The sequence below is a fragment of the Anneissia japonica genome, unplaced genomic scaffold (genome assembly GCF_011630105.1).
Source record: "Anneissia japonica isolate Jap-2015-1 unplaced genomic scaffold, ASM1163010v1 scaffold5330_len1712360_cov203, whole genome shotgun sequence".
Classification (NCBI taxonomy): Eukaryota; Metazoa; Echinodermata; class Crinoidea; order Comatulida; family Comatulidae; genus Anneissia; species Anneissia japonica.
Genome location: NW_022711894.1, coordinates 729,802 through 747,096, shown reverse-complemented (window position 1 = coordinate 747,096; position 17,295 = coordinate 729,802). Strand labels below are relative to the sequence as shown.

General features: G+C 33.5%; 2 protein-coding genes across 2 annotated transcripts in view; both read left to right on the top strand.

The window, feature by feature from the left end:
* LOC117107624 (regulating synaptic membrane exocytosis protein 2-like) overlaps positions 1-3,960 on the top strand; it is a gene marked incomplete at its 3' end in the record, with an annotated part of 48,283 nt that extends 44,323 nt beyond the window's left edge. Inside the window, exons 5-10 of the mRNA XM_033249333.1 lie at positions 214-354; positions 776-1,366; positions 1,977-2,040; positions 2,168-2,287; positions 3,093-3,207; positions 3,873-3,960. Coding sequence (XP_033105224.1) covers positions 214-354; positions 776-1,366; positions 1,977-2,040; positions 2,168-2,287; positions 3,093-3,207; positions 3,873-3,960 — 1,119 coding nt within the window. The remainder of the gene's footprint in view (positions 1-213; positions 355-775; positions 1,367-1,976; positions 2,041-2,167; positions 2,288-3,092; positions 3,208-3,872) is intronic.
* A 9-nt stretch (positions 3,961-3,969) lies between these two features.
* Positions 3,970-15,370, top strand: LOC117107654. Its single transcript, XM_033249368.1, has 13 exons — positions 3,970-3,975; positions 4,950-5,043; positions 5,428-5,499; positions 6,028-6,241; positions 6,750-6,875; positions 7,589-7,657; positions 9,236-9,358; positions 10,242-10,337; positions 10,487-10,592; positions 11,252-11,355; positions 11,990-12,100; positions 12,372-12,514; positions 13,168-15,370. Exons 3-13 carry the CDS (start codon positions 5,491-5,493, stop codon positions 13,342-13,344), a joined length of 1,278 nt encoding a protein of 425 aa, XP_033105259.1. The 5' UTR covers positions 3,970-3,975; positions 4,950-5,043; positions 5,428-5,490; the 3' UTR covers positions 13,345-15,370.
* Positions 15,371-17,295: the final 1,925 nt, after the last annotated feature.

Here is a 17,295-nt window from a genome sequence, read left to right as displayed (position 1 = left end):
ACCTAAAAATAACAAAGAAATGTAAACAACCCGTATTATGTAGCATTCAAGCATGTCAGCGTACACGTTGTATTCATAACCCAAATTCCGTAGTCTAATCGAAATTTGCCGCGTTTTCTTCCTTACCATTACTGTTAGTTTTGAAAAGTAAATGATTCAGTTATAATGTACATTCCATTTCAAATATCCCATTTTTCCATTACTATGTTTTAGGTGAAAGCGAAATGGCGCTGTCGTCTCTGTAGTCTGAAACGTGAATTTCTATGCATGACAGGAAATTGGTACCATGGTGACAAGGCACGCCCTGCCCTTGATGCAAAGACGCTTGAATCTATAGAAGTTGTTTCCGATAAGGTAAAAGAAACTAAAGTCCACCACGAAAAAAAAAATGAATATAGAACATTTGAATCGAAATACGAAATTATGTAGAAACATAAATTTGCACTGAAAACGATTTAGAGACATCATCGCCACAATTACCATCATAATCATCAACAATAACAACATCATCATTATAATCATCGTCATTTCAAACGTGCATACATATACCCACATTATGCACACCAACATACATACATACTGTCCATCATTATCATTTGTTATTATTATTTTTATGATAATATTGTTTTTTATTATTATTATTATAATTATTATTATTATTATTATTATTATTATTATTATTATTATTATTATTATTATTATTATTATTATTATTTTTGTTATTATTATTATTCCTTAGTTACTAACAACGTACCCTTATGTACTTACCTTATAGGAGGAATCAAGAAAATCGCATAGTAGGAAAAAATCGTGTGCCTTCCATTCGTCAGGGGTTAAGTCAGATACAGAAACATTACATCCCTGTACCCAGGGAAATCGTCGAAAGCAATTATACCACCGTCGATCATGTAGACGACCAGAAGAGAACCTGGACATGCGGTACGACCCCCGCATGGACGACCCAAGAAGGCGGAAACGTCCTTACGGTCGACGAAGACGTCGGCCTGGGGTGATCTCGAAGAATCAGGTTGAAGTTGGTCGAGAATCTTCTGACACTGACGGGGAACCATTACACGGCAGGTACCATAGACGTATGACCGATTCATTTCGATACCCTCGTCTTAAAGAAGGGTATAATAACCCTCAGAGCGGTAGCCCAGACAGTGGTATGGAGATATCTGCTAGTGACTATCACCACCACCACCATCATCCCCAACAACAGCAGCAGCAAGCGAATAAGAACAGTAACTGTTCTGCCTTATGGCAAAGACGGATGAGTAAGTCATTTGAGGCAGAGGAAGATGAGGAAACACAACAAATACCTTCCATTCGTATAGAAAAGGGGTCAGAAACGGGGTCATCACAGGTAAAACAGTCTTTATTGTGTTGTCTGTCTGGCAGATTTATGGTCAGTGAAAGGATACTGATTCAAATTCTTGATGGTGTAACCGTTTATTATTTATTAGAAAATTTTAGTTTATATGTGATCTTGTTCACAGAGCCTCATTTATCTTACTTAAAACTAAAACTTTGAATATTAAGCATTCCAAACTTTTTGGAATGAAAACTAAGATACTGATTGTAATTCGTGGCGTGGTTACCGCATATTTATATTTAGATGAATTTTGTTTTTGTTTTGTTTGTTTTGTTTTTAATATGTGTCTTAAGAGCCTAAGTTATATATCCTTAGTATCTTCCATTGCCTAAAATGTTACATATCTTCAGTGTAATTGTATGTATTCTGTCTTATTGTGAAAACACACCCACGTGTTAGTGACTTTACTCACGTTTGAGGTGGTTCGAACGTGAATTTGAATGATATACGTTTTCTTGTTATCGTGCTTGTAGATTATAATGTACCTTAAAATAAATTAAATTATACGGCTTCTTTGCGGCATGGTTCTTAAATGCATTTGCAATGCTGTTGTGTATTTATAGTTAAAATAATTAAAATGTTATATATTTTATTCGCACAGATGGAATTTAACGAAGTGGAGTACGTAGTGCTAAGGAAGGATTTCAATGATCGATCAGTCCGAAGTAAGCAAGTATTAATAAATCATGATAAACCAATAGTCTTCTGTTCATACAAGTATATATTTTCACATTAAATATTCATTTCTGACAAAAGTCCAAAAAATGAACTTTATTCTCTTTTTTTCTATAGCTCGTGGGTTCGGCATGGAAATCATTAGCGGAAAAATGCGCCCTGACGGCACACTGGTTACCGTAGTAACACGTGTTGTTGCTGGTGGTCCGGCGCATGTGCAGGGCAACTTAAAATCAGGTAAATAATGACAATTGTTATCCTTATTTCTATCTTTTATAGACACATAGTGCTTACCATCAGTGGTCATATGCAAATTACTATTATTACTACAATTTTATCATTTTTTAATATTTATATAATTATTATTATTATTATATTATCTATATTGGTATATATCAAACGTAATTATAAAAAATTTAATTCATAATTATATAATTTATATGACAATAACTTCCTACATGTAAAGTATTAAATACACTATCTGCAGTGGTAAACATTATCTAAATAGCTTTGATTTTACTTACTTTTATGGATTGAATGTAATATGATATGTAATAGGGCGGATGAACTCTCCAGAGTCAATGGCCAACCAAACATAGTTTAAGCATGGTTTAAGAAGCAGGCATTAAAGCTAAAAACAAGTCGAGCGCATAGTGGCTTTATGCATCATGCGCTATATGTAAATCCATATTTATTATTATTATTATTATTATTATTATTATGTTATATTTATTATTAGTACCATTATTATAATATCAGCTTCAAAAGAGACATAGAAAACAAAAAAATGAATGTTTGAATATTTACGAAGATACTACTATAATACTTAATTTCATTACGATCTAATTTCATGGTTCATGCCAAGAATAAAAAAACTGTATGATGTACGTGCTTGGAATTGAAAAAGAAAATATTTTCCAGTTATAACTTCCACTTGAAGGCAATTACTTTACTTATACACACAAAGTAAGCAAATATATTACTGGATTTTATTGTTCAAGTTAATTAACATTTATAACTGCATTATTATGTCAATTAACAGGAGATCAAATATTGGAATGGAATGGACATAACCTTCTTGACAAAACATTCGAAGACGCATGCTGTATATTATCGGAAGAATGTGAAATTCTAAAGATACTTGTTATGCGGTCTAGGTTGGTTACATTTGTCATATACTATGATGTAGTATGTAATTATTGTTTAAAAGTTATTTATACAAGACAAACGATGCACACACCTGAATTTATGAGTGTTTAAAATACCTGTACAGATATCCTTTGTCCATACAACTGATATTTGTACATAGTGGAGCTATGGTTTAAGTATAATCACAGACAAGCAGACGCATACGTGTGTTTTATGCTTTTGACTTTGGCATGCGTAGTTCAAAATTTTATTCATGTTATAAATTTTATCATAATTGTTGTCATTATGTTTACCTTTTCTTTAAGTTTCTGCCTCGTTTGCTGAACATGTTAAGATGATTGTTCTGCAAATACCACCCACCCCCCACCCCGCCCGCTAAGCTTTGTCCTTGGTCATTGGTTTGCTTGCTTTTAAAATTCTTCTTTATATTTGTAATGTTAGATTTTTGTAGTTAATTTTTTTTTTTTTTAGATTAAAACATTTTTACTACATTCGGGGCTTTGTTTTCCAAGCTCCATAGATTTTCATAAAGGTCCTCTTCATCAATTTGGACTATCCACTTTTTTTCAATATAATAAATAATAATTAAATAAATAAAGAACTACACGACTACATACGTTATGATTTATTATACTAGCTTTGAAAAGAATATTTTGATTTTTTTTCCCCTTAGACAGCATTTCAGACACAATAGTGTCGATCGGAACAGACCGATGAGTCTCGTGGACACAGAGATCACAGCCAGAAGAAAGACGATTTCGAGAACCACATCGGCGGTACGTACAACACAACATTTCTACTTAACTATGAATTGGTACCTACCATTCTCAATACATAAGTGTAAACATGCAAGTGTCCAAGTTTAACTTTGTTATGATCCGGAATTATATGATTGATTCCATTAACAATAAGCAATTCCAAGCTAAACAATTTTACTTATTATGACGTACAGTTTGTTTGTTTGTTTGTTTGTTTTTTTGGTCTTTCGTGGTAGTCACCAACCTTTATTGTCACCTTTTTTAATTGTTTTTATTCAATGTTTACAACTTTAGTCAATAAATCACTTCATATGAAATAAAAGTATCAAATGGTATAAATGTAATACTTTTGTCGAAGTTAAAGCATTCTTTATGTTTTTTTTTAAATTATTATACGGAAATTCATTAAATTGTATAACAATTTAGTTATTTTAGATAATTATAATCGATTTTTGATAATATATATATATATATATATATTTTTGGTAATTTACAGTCAGTAATATATCCAGTGTTTACCTGCCTTTTATATCTTCTTTATTTATTTTTTTAAAACCAAAATCCATTATACTATGCATTTTTCTCTACACCTTTTAAGCTTGGCATAATCAGTATACAAATAACCTTTGAATCAGGCATTACAAAGTATTGCCTGTATGTACTCTCTTGTTTATCTTTATTTTATTTTATTTATTTATTTTTTATTTTTTTTGTATCTTAGAATACCTGATTACTTTTTACATTACATTTAATTTAAGTAAAAAATATATATCTTAATAACTTAAACGTGTTTTGTTTTTATTTTTTTAGTAGAATCATAAATACGTATTTATAACATATTTCACAACTAGATAACATTAGGCTACAACGTTTTTGATGTTGTATTAACGTCATTTTCTGACATACCTAGCCACAATATTAGCGCAGACTTTATAATAACGTTTTGGGTTTGCTGTGTTCATGACTACAGTTTAAATGTATTCACATCACAGAGAATCAATCCGACAGCGAACGGCGACCGTAGACGCTAGTCTTTGTCCAGTCTGGAATAAAGTTTTTGTATATAGCAACATCGATGAAAGCAATGTAAGTGAACGATATAGTAATTTGTAGTTTATACATTACCGGTATATAATATTTTATCAAAATACAGTGATTGTTTGTATTATATATAACATTATATTAGGCCCTAAATATAATAAATTATATATATAATATACAAATTGTGAACGACAAAGAGGAATCTGCGAATGTAAAAAAATACATTGACCCAAACGCTTTGTTTTAACGTTGTACTGTGATACTTCATCATCTTAGCATTTTAGGCATTTTAAATTAGAGAATACTGGGTCGAATTTACATGATCTCAGAAAAGTTAGATACTTAAGCCTGTGTATTATTGGTTCAATCGAAAACTCTCACCGATTTATGTAGGATAATATCAATTGTATAAACCTTTATCCACTTTAGGTCAGTGCGTTAGGACTTGAATTTACTCTGTGGGATGATATACCGAAAGGGAGAAACGTATTCATGGGCGAGGTAAGTCATTTTGCTTTACCATTAAAGATAAAATGATAAAATATGATTTAATTAAAGTCATAAAGACGTATATATATGTATATATTTGTATATAGCGAATGAACTTGTATAACATGTAAATCTTGAATTTTATCATTATTGAATTATATTTGAGTATACTATATTATTCGAAAAATTAGACCGATAACATAACATACTTATGTTCCTCATCAAGAAATAATTTATGATGTCAGTTGATAACTTAATATGAACATTTTAAATAATCAATTTTATGCTTTATAATCGAATATTCAGATGTTGACAATGTATAATAATGCAGATTGGTGCAACTGGCCTTGGAAAATATTTTAGAGGCCCGTAACTAATGAACCAAACCAAACCCTCTTCTTGCATCAAAATTAAATTCACCATGGTAGAATGTTTTAGGTCCTAGTAATCTGATCCCCACCTTTTTTCACCCCTCCCCACCACTATTAAATGATAATCTCTCATTCTCTCTCTCTCTCTCTCTCTCTCTCTCTCTCTCAGGTTCTTCTAGATTTAGCAGACTGTGATTTAACTGGACAAACAAAATGGTACAACCTTTGTGACCATGACGAAAACAATGGACCCCTCCCAAAATCTTCTCCAGCAGAAGTCCGCAAGACGTCTCCGTGCTTTACGCGTGGCCTTCCATCAATGCCAGCTCACGACAAGGTGAAAGAATTGTGGGAAAATGGTTATCTAACTCTGAGATCTCAAGGTGAATGCTTGTATTTTTACTGCTTGTAATAAGTAGACTAAATTTTGTGTACGGTTATTTGTTATTTTCTGTTGCATTGGTCCTAAGTAGTGGCATATCTCTTGAGGACTGAGGTTGGGGGAGCGCACTGTCTACATAAACATTTTCCCCCCTCCCATTCAAAACTCCACACATGTCTATGGCTGACGGGTTTTTCTACACCTTCTTGCAGCTTCCCTTGTTAATACCCTGACTAAGTCACGCCGGAAAACAGAATATTATACTGAAGTCCAGGTCCCTTCTAACTGAAACCCCTCCAATTAAAAACCAACTCCAATTAAAGACCACCTTTCTGTAGATAATAATATTGATGATTTTGTGATATTGATAAAGATAATAGCGACAAAAACAACCGTAAACATCTCTAAAAACTTCACTACACATACTATTATAGACTGATTTATAGTACTGTATACGGTGGCTATTTAATTGTACACTTATTTATTAAATCTATTTGAATTATCAACAGGTAATCGAAGTGGCAGTGACACATCTCTGTGCAGTACTCGCAGCTGTGAGGAGCATTGGACACACGATCGTTCCGCCGTCGGAACTACAACATTACCGTCACCAACAGTTATCAAGCAGCTTACTGGTTCGTTAGAGAAATTAGTTGCTTCTTTACCTTCATTCATATTTAATCGAACAATGCAATGTTTAATTATTATTATTAAACGCGACAGTCAACAGATTGTGGCTTGGTGCAAACATATAGTAGCCAGTCGTCAAGTTCTGTATTCAAACTTAACTCAAAATCTACGGTTATATTACTACCAAACCTGCTCCCACATACCAAGCCCATACCAAATCACAACAATTTATCTCATTTGTAGATAATCCATTACTTGATAAATACACATAAATATACCACATATCGTTGAAAAATCGATATCTGATAATTGAATTGGAGATCGTTATCAATTATGTTTTGTAATTCTCTATAGTGATGTTATATCAACATCCTATTTCCACTGGAACGATTTTACTCAATTGTTTGTTTTTATGTTTCTTGTCAAAAGTTTGATATTATCGTCTTTAATACCTGGTAGATAAAAAGTAGCCAATGCTAAATAATCTCATTAACATTTTTTTGGAATTTGCAAGATTTAAATACAGAACACAGAATACAGAAGGTGAACTAACCGTTACCACACCAATCTACAACTGCATTTACATAAGTTATAGTTTTAAAGGCAGTCTGTTTATCTTCATTCTCTTTTTTCGTTAGTTTACTTCCAGTTCAGTTCTTGTTTTTAAATGTTATTACGTACAGTTTGACAATAAATAAAGAAACGTTAATTTCCACAGCATTCTTGTACGCCTGTCCTCCTCAACCGTCTACGAAACTCGAACGAAGAAGCTCTCTATTTTCTTACAGTGAGACATCGTCGCTTACTGTCTCGTGTCCCCGTAATATGTTTTTGCCGAACACACATTTCATTATGTCATTTGCCCTTAAACCCGAACTAGGCCCATGTATCATAATCATCTATCATTGATTTACATTGTGGTGCAAAGGTTTGGTTGTTCCCAGCATTTCATTCATCTTCATCCACAGCACAGCTTCTATTATCTTCCTTTTTACATCCAAGTACACACGCCAATCTCAAATGGATCTAAATGACGTAGAAAGTAAAGATGGGTACTCTCTGCACCCGACAGTCGTCGGCCAACGCGATTTTGTAAAGAACACAAGGAAACGACGCGCAAAGCAGCCGATTGATTTTAATCACGATCCGTTCAGACTGCCACCAAAAATCAGCAGACGACGTCGCGTCGTCTAGCGCTCAGAGCAGAGTTGCATTCCGCGTATTTCGGTCGTACGGTTATCGTACGGGGCAGTGAGTGCCCGGCTTTAGTCTCAGTGGCGGATGCAAGGGGGAGTGGGGCCCACCCCCTAAATTGTGTAAAATTGTAAAAATAAAAAAATGGGGAAAAAAGAAAATTGTATTCAAATTGTAGGTCTGAGATAGAGTGCCATTTCCGGCCATCTAGAGGTGCTATTATTGTAATCTTCTTGCCTCAGCCCCAACCATTGTGGGGCTGAGGGGGATAAACCCTCCATCTGTCAATGTTCCTTCCTGGGCCCCTCTATTTAAAATTCCTGGACCCGCCACCGAGTCTCATTAAGAGACTTAAGGAGTGGCGCTGCTTTTCGTTTAAAGAGATTTTAGGCCGCAGTGTGAAATTCTAAAATAATTAGGCCTACTATCTATATTTTGTCTTATTCAATTTTATTTAATTTGCAAACAAAACCGTCGGGAAAACGCTCATTATAGTAGTGTGGATTGCCAGACTGTATCAAGTTGCCTCTTCAAGAGGGTATGGTACATCGTCAAACCTTTTCAAATATACAAGAATAAAAAGACATTTAAACCGTTTTGGTTACAAACGATATTTTAAGAAGGCATTTTTTTAGATATGAAGTAGAAATCAGTCATACATAACAACAAATTCCACAAAAGGAAGATCAAAGTCTAGTGCAAAAAAAATATCTTTCACCAGAAATTATCAAATCTCCAAATTTCGTTGGAATTTGTTCCCACACTTGAGAAAATTTAATAAAAAAATGCACATTTTATAGAAAATAAAACAAATTATTATATATATGAATGCAGAGATTGAAAGAACCATTTGTTCCTAGGTCTAGTGGGGCTGACATAGCATCAACACATTATTTCATTCCTCAAAATACAATACAGATAAGCCTTGGGAACACAGGACTTGTTTATGTCGCTACTTGGTATAATAACCAGGACATCTAGTTGATTGTATTTACACCTTTATCATAACCTGCATTTTTTTTGTATATTCTCTATATATTGTGAGCATGAATGACTTTTTCAATGTGTTTCTCATCATATCAATCATTTATATGTTCATCAATACTATCATAATTTTCTCTCAATTGATCTTCCCATTGCCATGTGTTAGCACGTCGCTATTTCCTTCCAGGTGCTAGGCCTAAGATTAAGGTTTTGAGTGCCGATACAGTGCATGAGGTGCATGGTTTGACCGTGAGCGACATTTTCCGACCTCGCTCATCTACCCTACCTATATCAAGCCTACGACGATGTGGTAAGAACGGTCGTGTAGCAAAAGCATGTTCAGTATCATTGACACAAAATTCATGTCGCCAGTTTCTGCTTATCTCCAACATCCCAACACCAGCATATCATTAACATTATTCATACCAATCATTAATAAATAAAGAGTAGGCAAAAATACGTATTTATTGATTTATTTGTTGAGTAAAATTACCCTGAGTATTAAAATAGTAAATTATAGTCAAGAGATTTATAAAAAAGAAACAGCTCAGTCTAAACATTGATAACATCATAAATATACAAGTGTAAGAATTGTAAGATGAAAGGCATCTAAAAAGTGGTAACTTAATTTAGTAATTAGAATGTATTATAAATTATATTTTAATATAAAATTATAGTTTAATATAAAATTTAAATAATTAGTTTATTTTAAAAAAATCTGAGGTATTTTGAACATCACTACGTTTGATGTTATATCAACTAGTTAAATCAACATTACTTAATTATATATTTTAATATTAATATATCTTATAGAAAACACAAACAATCGCCGCCACTTTTGTTTCCATGAAAAGAACCATTGTGGTGCGAGAATGTGTTTTCATGTCTTTCTATGTTTGCCATCTAATGTAAGTCCGTTGTCATCTTCTGCATCAATTTTATTTATATAACCAAGAATATTATTCGAAGATGAATCAGTTAAACTATATATATCCTTCTAAATCCATTAATTGATCGATTGAATCCAACATCAGGTACTGTCTCTTATACACATCTAGATGTGTATAAGAGACAGGGTGCAAAGGTTTGGTTGTTCCCAGCATTTCATTCATCTTCATCCACAGCACAGCTGATAGATGATTTTACCAATAGTAATAACTAATAATTATCAATACAAATTCCCATCATGGCAGCATCTGACCGGCAACCTACGGTAAAGAACCAGGCAAAAACAATTCTTCGAGCGACCAACAGCGACGCTTCTTTGAACACCCAGCAAAAGTCAAAAGGTAACATATCTTAGATAGTACGAACATTAGTAATAAAGAGGTTTACTATTTGTCAATTGTTATTTGATGAAGTTTCAAGTGAAACATATACTGGTATATAAAACTAGAAAATTGTATGTCATCTTCTGACATTTCTGACATTAATATAGGTTTATTCAGAAGACGTTCATCATTCCGTAGAACAGATAGCACATCCAGTGACAGGTCAAGGGAAAGCGCCGCCAGTGTCGGCAGCACAGATTCCGACATCTTTATGTAAGATTATGTCAGTGGTTTAAATAAATTAATCGTGTCGTCTCATTTTACCATGAAGAATCTATAAGAACTGATATTATAGTGCATCATAATAATGTATTACAGATGTATTGTTATTGATATGTATTTTTAAGGTGTGGGTGTCACACCATGTGTGTAGTACGAAACTAAGTAATTATAATGTTTAATCAAAGCTATTATAGTTGAACCTCACTTTTAATTTATTGCTTTTATCCACCCTGGTTAAGCACGCTGCTGACAATATTTGCAATGCGTTTCATAGCTCCATTTTGTTGAATTTTTGATTAAACATGATTGGTTTGTTTTCGATATTTAATTTTGATATGTACCAGTATGTTTTATTCTCCCCTCTTGGAGGCTTATTGAAAAAAAAATGATTGAGTATATCAAATTTAAACAATAAAAACAGCATAAACACTGTATGAGTATAAAGACAAAATATATTTTTAAATATTGTATGGAAATAGCCTGTTGAAAAAAAAATAAATTTAAAATATTAAACTTTATTATAAAAAAAATTATGATGAAAATTATTATTATTATCATTATCATTATCATTATCATTATCATTATCATTATTATTATTATTATTATTATTATTATTATTATTATTATTATTATTATTATTATTATTATAGAAGTACGCTGTTGTCGCAGAATCTCGAGGACGACAACGCGATCCAAGACGATGAGCCAACAGGAACACCCGAAGGGCCAGGTCAAGCTAAGCTGCAAAATAATGGTAAACATTTTACCACGTGTTATCTAAAAGCTGCATCACCTACACCGTTTACGCACTGAAACAACATATTATTTTACATGCAAAGACATATATTACCGTGGTGGATATTTTTGGAGCGGAGTTGAATAGCATAATGGTTAAGATGCTTGCTTTCTAATCCCATCACGTTATTTCATTTATTTAAGAGGGCCCCTGAATATTAACCGACCTTCTAGGATACGCTAGAAGGGCCACCCTCTATAATATTTTAAACAAAATTGATCACGTATGGTTTAAAATATGAAGAGTTGAAGAACATGTCTATATTACTGTAAATGAATTGCATCTACTATTCGTCTTTGATTTGGTAAAAGTGGTAAATTAATAATTATTACTTCAATATTTGCCTTAAAATCCAGTTAAATCCACACTTTTTTTACTTTGTTCAAATTGTCTAGAAACGTTCGTAATTACGCACCATCATTTTAAGACACAACTTGGCCTTGTGTTGGAGTGGGAACTGTTGTATATTTTCAATTTAACATGGGATCTAATAATAGCCTACAAATAATACAGTAGATATAATATGAAAACTACCGTACACTGAGAACATCGTAAAATGCAGTGATGTCTTTTGTCACATTTACTCCGACAGGTATGAGAGTGTGCGGCTACATAATGTTAGATATGACTGTTAGTAAGGGTTACCTGGAGGTACTGGTAATAAAGGCACATGGCCTCGGGATTTCCCAGTCGGAGCCGATAGGTGAATATGCCATTATGAAGATAATATGTAATGTAACTGTCTGAAGCCTGGGCTAGATTAACCTATATATTATCGAAATGTATTGTTGACGACTGCTTTGAACAATAGAATCAATCATCAAAAATCCAGTATTCGTTCTAATTTTAGGAAAGTATACATTAAAAAAAGAATAGGCAATGAATATAATTATTATGTTTAATTATTTTCTTTGTTTAGATATTATAAAATTATATTAATAATTATTAAGACCATTATTGATTTTAATCAATAGATACATACGTCAAAACCTATTTGAGGGACTACAAGAAAAAATTACAAAAGAAGAAAACTAGGGTTATCAAAAAATCATCCAATCCCGTTTACATGCAGAAATTGACCTACTCCGCGTGTGATATCGATAGGCGGATTCTACAGGTAGGTCCCCGTACAAAATGGAGGAACAGTTTCTATATTTCCATCGGTTTTAATATTGTTGGAACAGTTGTTTTTCTTAACTGTCTGTGAAAGACATACTACACGGCGACTCAGGGTTGGCACGGCGGGTTTACGAAATGGCCAAATGCAATGGCGATACTGAATTCATATCTGGAAAGGAAGGGCGTGTAATTGGACCTGTTGGCCATCACTATTACCAACAATGACCATCATCATCACTACCGCTAATATTTTCAAAACAATACTACCGATGGTTGAAAATGACCATCAATAGGCTACAAAAGAACTGCCCATAAAACTATATAAATCTTAATGATGCAGAATTCATTTTCAACAGGATCAATTAATTATGTCCTTAGTTCAGTCAATATCCAGAAAATCCACATTTTCGATTTCCTTCTTCGTCATTCGGCATCAGGATTTCTTTGCCAGCTGATTGTTTGCTAATTTCCTTTCATTTTACTAAATTTAAATCTTTTAATTACATGAACCACATACTTTGAGCCGGCTTGTTTGGGGTGACCTTGTAAAAAAGAATAAATATGTGTGTGCCTACTCTGTCTAGTACTGCTAATCAGAATGTTGGTTTTGGTTGTGAACATACATTTATCGATTTTTCTTTATCATCATAGGTAGGAGTTTGGAAAAAGGGTTCAGGAATCGAGAGTAACAAACAACTTGGAGAAACTCGAATTCACTTGGACAAGTGTTCACTCGATCACATGGAGCACACTAAAGGGTGGTATACACTTTACCCATCTCTAGCTTTCGCGAGAAGCGACTCAGTCGAGTCCCAGGCTTCCATGTAACTACTGATGAAGGGTTTTCAAAGACGATTCCATATCGATAACAAGATAGTTTATAAGTTTTTCTATTGATAAATAAAGCGAACCAACTGGTTGAATTTATAATTATAACTGTGCATGTGAATTGTATAAGGTCAACTTATTTCGTGCCTAATTCATCATTTCTGAGCTTTTAGGAAGTTTTAAGTTATGTCCGATTAAGTTTGGCAACCACATGACAATTTATTCTAATGCTAAATATTAATGTATTCATTAATCTACAATTATAATTAATACGTTTTATGCTCATCACATTTCACTGCATTGCCGTTACTCTCCCTTGAGATTTAGCCAAATAGGTAAGCTTTCTGTAAGCCCAGGTTTATATATACTGAGTAAAAAATTTAATCGACAGTATCCTAATCCTAATTTGTAGGCCCTAGCACTTTAATTGGAAAACAGTAAGCCCTGTGTCTTCTTAAAACTTCAAATCAAACAAACATGATATTATGTAGAAAGCAGTAGTTTATTGGATTATAAGCCCAATGTTATAGAGAGCCTGTCCAAAATATAAAAAAAAAATCTACCGACAAAGTAGCTCATCCTTAAGATTATATGATATAGAGTAGTCCATAAAGGAGGAAAGATAAAGATGTCTGTACGGAAATTATGATCAAAAGTAGGATATATAGATGTCTAGAGTTGTCAATAACAGCAGATTTGGTTGAGGGCGCATTCCAGCCCTAAAATTAAGGATAGGAAAATTCGATTTATAGCTATATAGCTATAATTATTGTAATTACCGTCGTAGAAATCAACTTTTGATGTCATGATCATGAACAATTTTAAATATAGTACTCTCGGTAAAGAAAATCACTTAAAACATTGAATTGGTTATTCATTTTAAGAGGATCAAAGTTGAAGAACATATTTATAAATTACAGTATTTGCCTTACTGACTGACTAGATGTAGTATTGAAGTTACTTGACAAAATTCACACTACAACTTATGCAGTCTTCCAAAGAGAAAATTTAGTTATATCTATATCCCTTCCAGCCAAAATGCCTTAAAGCGGTTTCATCAATGGAAGTTTTGAGAATCTATAAATCATAGGCCTACGATGAGCTTTTGTTTTGTTTTTGTTTTTGGTTTTTTTTTCTGATGCCCGCGATAAAAATAAGATATTTTTATATAAGTAGTAAGATAATCAATGGTGGACTGCTTTTTATTATACTTTTACAAAATTATTATATATTTGATGGATTCGTTTGTAAAATTAAGCCTGTATTTTATATATTTGTAAGTAATATTAATATATCTTATGTCTGTTTCAGTGCCTTATTATTCGTGATTAAAGCGTATGTAACATCAGGTTCATTTTACTATTCACTCATGTTAGAAATAATATAGGCGCATATGGTGTATTATAAAAGTCAAGCAAGGAAAAAATATATATGGGTGATTTCGAGAATATAATATTAATAGGCCAACGCGTAACTAAAATAAGAAGTGACATTTTTATATGCTGATCTTTTCAACAATTATATGAAATTAATATTGTTATATTACTACAACTACGAATATTAGCAAATCATAACTTCAAAAACTAAAGTGCTCCTGAAATAAAGTGTAGTGCTGAGGGTAACTGTAAACCAACTTTACGATAAGCAATGAAGATGTATTTCTTTACTTTTCATAAATAGGGAAGTTTTCAAAATCACAACATAAACGTCAGGCCTACACATCACAATTACGACTTTACTACGCATATTTTGTTGAGTTCTAATAGTCTTCTTCGTATCAAAATCCGACCAATTCGGCGTACCAGTATTAAACGTATCATCTGTATGAAAAACCCACCGTAGTGTACAATGGTCCTTTATGTGTCTTGTGATTTTTTAAAATGTTGACGTACAGTAGTAGTTAGAAAATAGAGTAAATCTCTTTTTGTTTTAGTTAATTATTTTCAAATAGCAGCAGGTATGTTTAATAAAATAGGCCTAATCAATTCGTATTGAATTTATATATGTTGTATAAATTAAATTTATATATATATATATATACATGGAATTATGTTTTTCTTCTGTTGTTAATATTGCCAAGGAAATCGATTTTCTAATGTTAATAGGGGCATTACATATTACAAGCTTCAGTCACTCTATAGAGTTCATACCTCTACCCTATGCCTGCATACTGAATAATACGCAGGGCGTATATGATGGGAGATACTTTTTTCCGCCCTTTCTCTTAATATCGAACAATACGCAGGCCGTGTATGATGGGCTATTCCATTACACTCTCTATTCTCGAGGGTTAAAAGAAAATCGAATTTCTATGACCTTGTCCTTTGACTTATTTTTTTTCAAAATTTAATTTTCTCTTTATTAGATTATTATGTATCATACGACTAAATATGATGATGATCCATTTCTTAGTTTTTGTAATATTGCTAACAGACAGCAGGCAGACAGCGGAAAATACATACCCTTCTTGGCGAGGTAATAATCTATCCTCAGACTTATCCAAATATTCATCACCACCAGCTGTTACGTAGATCTATACCTGAATTAGCTATGTTGACCATAGCAATCCAGCTTGAAAATCAGATCTGAAAGTTGACCTTTTTGAATTCTGTAGCTTTCCAAGTGCTGCTGATCATAATTTCTAAGGCCTTAAATAGTCAATTGCACATAATCGGCTGAAATACTAGTTCATTCACTGATATTATCTCGGCTTGATTTTTGCAATTCTCTTTTAGCTGGCGTTCCCCAGGAATTGCTCAAGCGTTTCCAACGCATTCAAAACACTGCTGCTCGTATATGTACTGGTGCTCGAAAGTATGATCATGTCACTGGTACCAACTTCCATAACTTCTTCCTACTCTATTTGCAACTTTAAGTCACAGCTTAAAACCTATTTGTTTTCCGATGGCTTTTCACATGTGTTGCGCCTTTGATCTTGTTTGAAATTGGCGCCATACAAATTCGAGATATTATTATTATTATTATAGAGTACAGGGTTAACGAATGAAGTATACAATGAGGAGGTATTTATTGTATTCAAATGAAATAGGTAAAAATATACGATTTGCAGGGGTGGCGCCAGGATTTGCCCGGCGGGGGGGGTGCCGAGGTCCCCGACAAGGGGCCAATGCCCCGACGAGGGGTCAGATTTCCCCGACGAAAGCAAAGTGGGCGTGGTCGAGCTTGGATTTAAAGGTCTCGAAAGTGGCCCTGGGGGTAAGCGCCCAAAAAATTTTGACAATTTAGGAGTTTCAAAGGCTTATTTAATCGATTTTATAGTCTACTAATATGTAGAAAATACATATAATTTTTTTTTCTCCCCGACGAATTGTGCTTTTTCTCCCCGATGGGAGGGGGCTGCTCTCCCCGACGGGGGTGCCCTGCCGATTTGTAAATTAATTTAGCGATGAGCCGGACAGGTTTTAGCCCTGTGGACTACTAATTTTGAAGCCAATAGGTCTGGCGGATCATTTTTACCTGGACTAAATGTTTACTGAGAGCTCTACACAGAAAACACCTGGGGAAAAAAAGATGTTTGAAACTAGACCATGTTTTTTTTTAGGCCTACAGGAGAGCTGAGCGACAGACTGATTCTACATGTATTTTCAATGGTGAAGAAAAAGAAAATATGGCTCTAGTTGTCGGTTTGCAATTATAAATCAACTACTGTACACACTGGATACATTCCAACGCAGGAGTCAAAATTAGGTAGAAACGTGGGTTCCTTGGACGTGTAACCAAGAGTTAACATTCAGACGGTAAAATTTTATATGTAGATGGAAATCGATTAAATTATCATCGATTATCATCATTATCCGGTCGAGCTTGCTCAGACATTTTGTCTTTTTACTATCTTACATCAGGGTCGCCAGATCTTCGGGGAGGCATCCAGTATCTCTGCATAGTTAGATAGTTGTGTTCGTAGTTGATGGGTGTCCAACACGGGTTTGG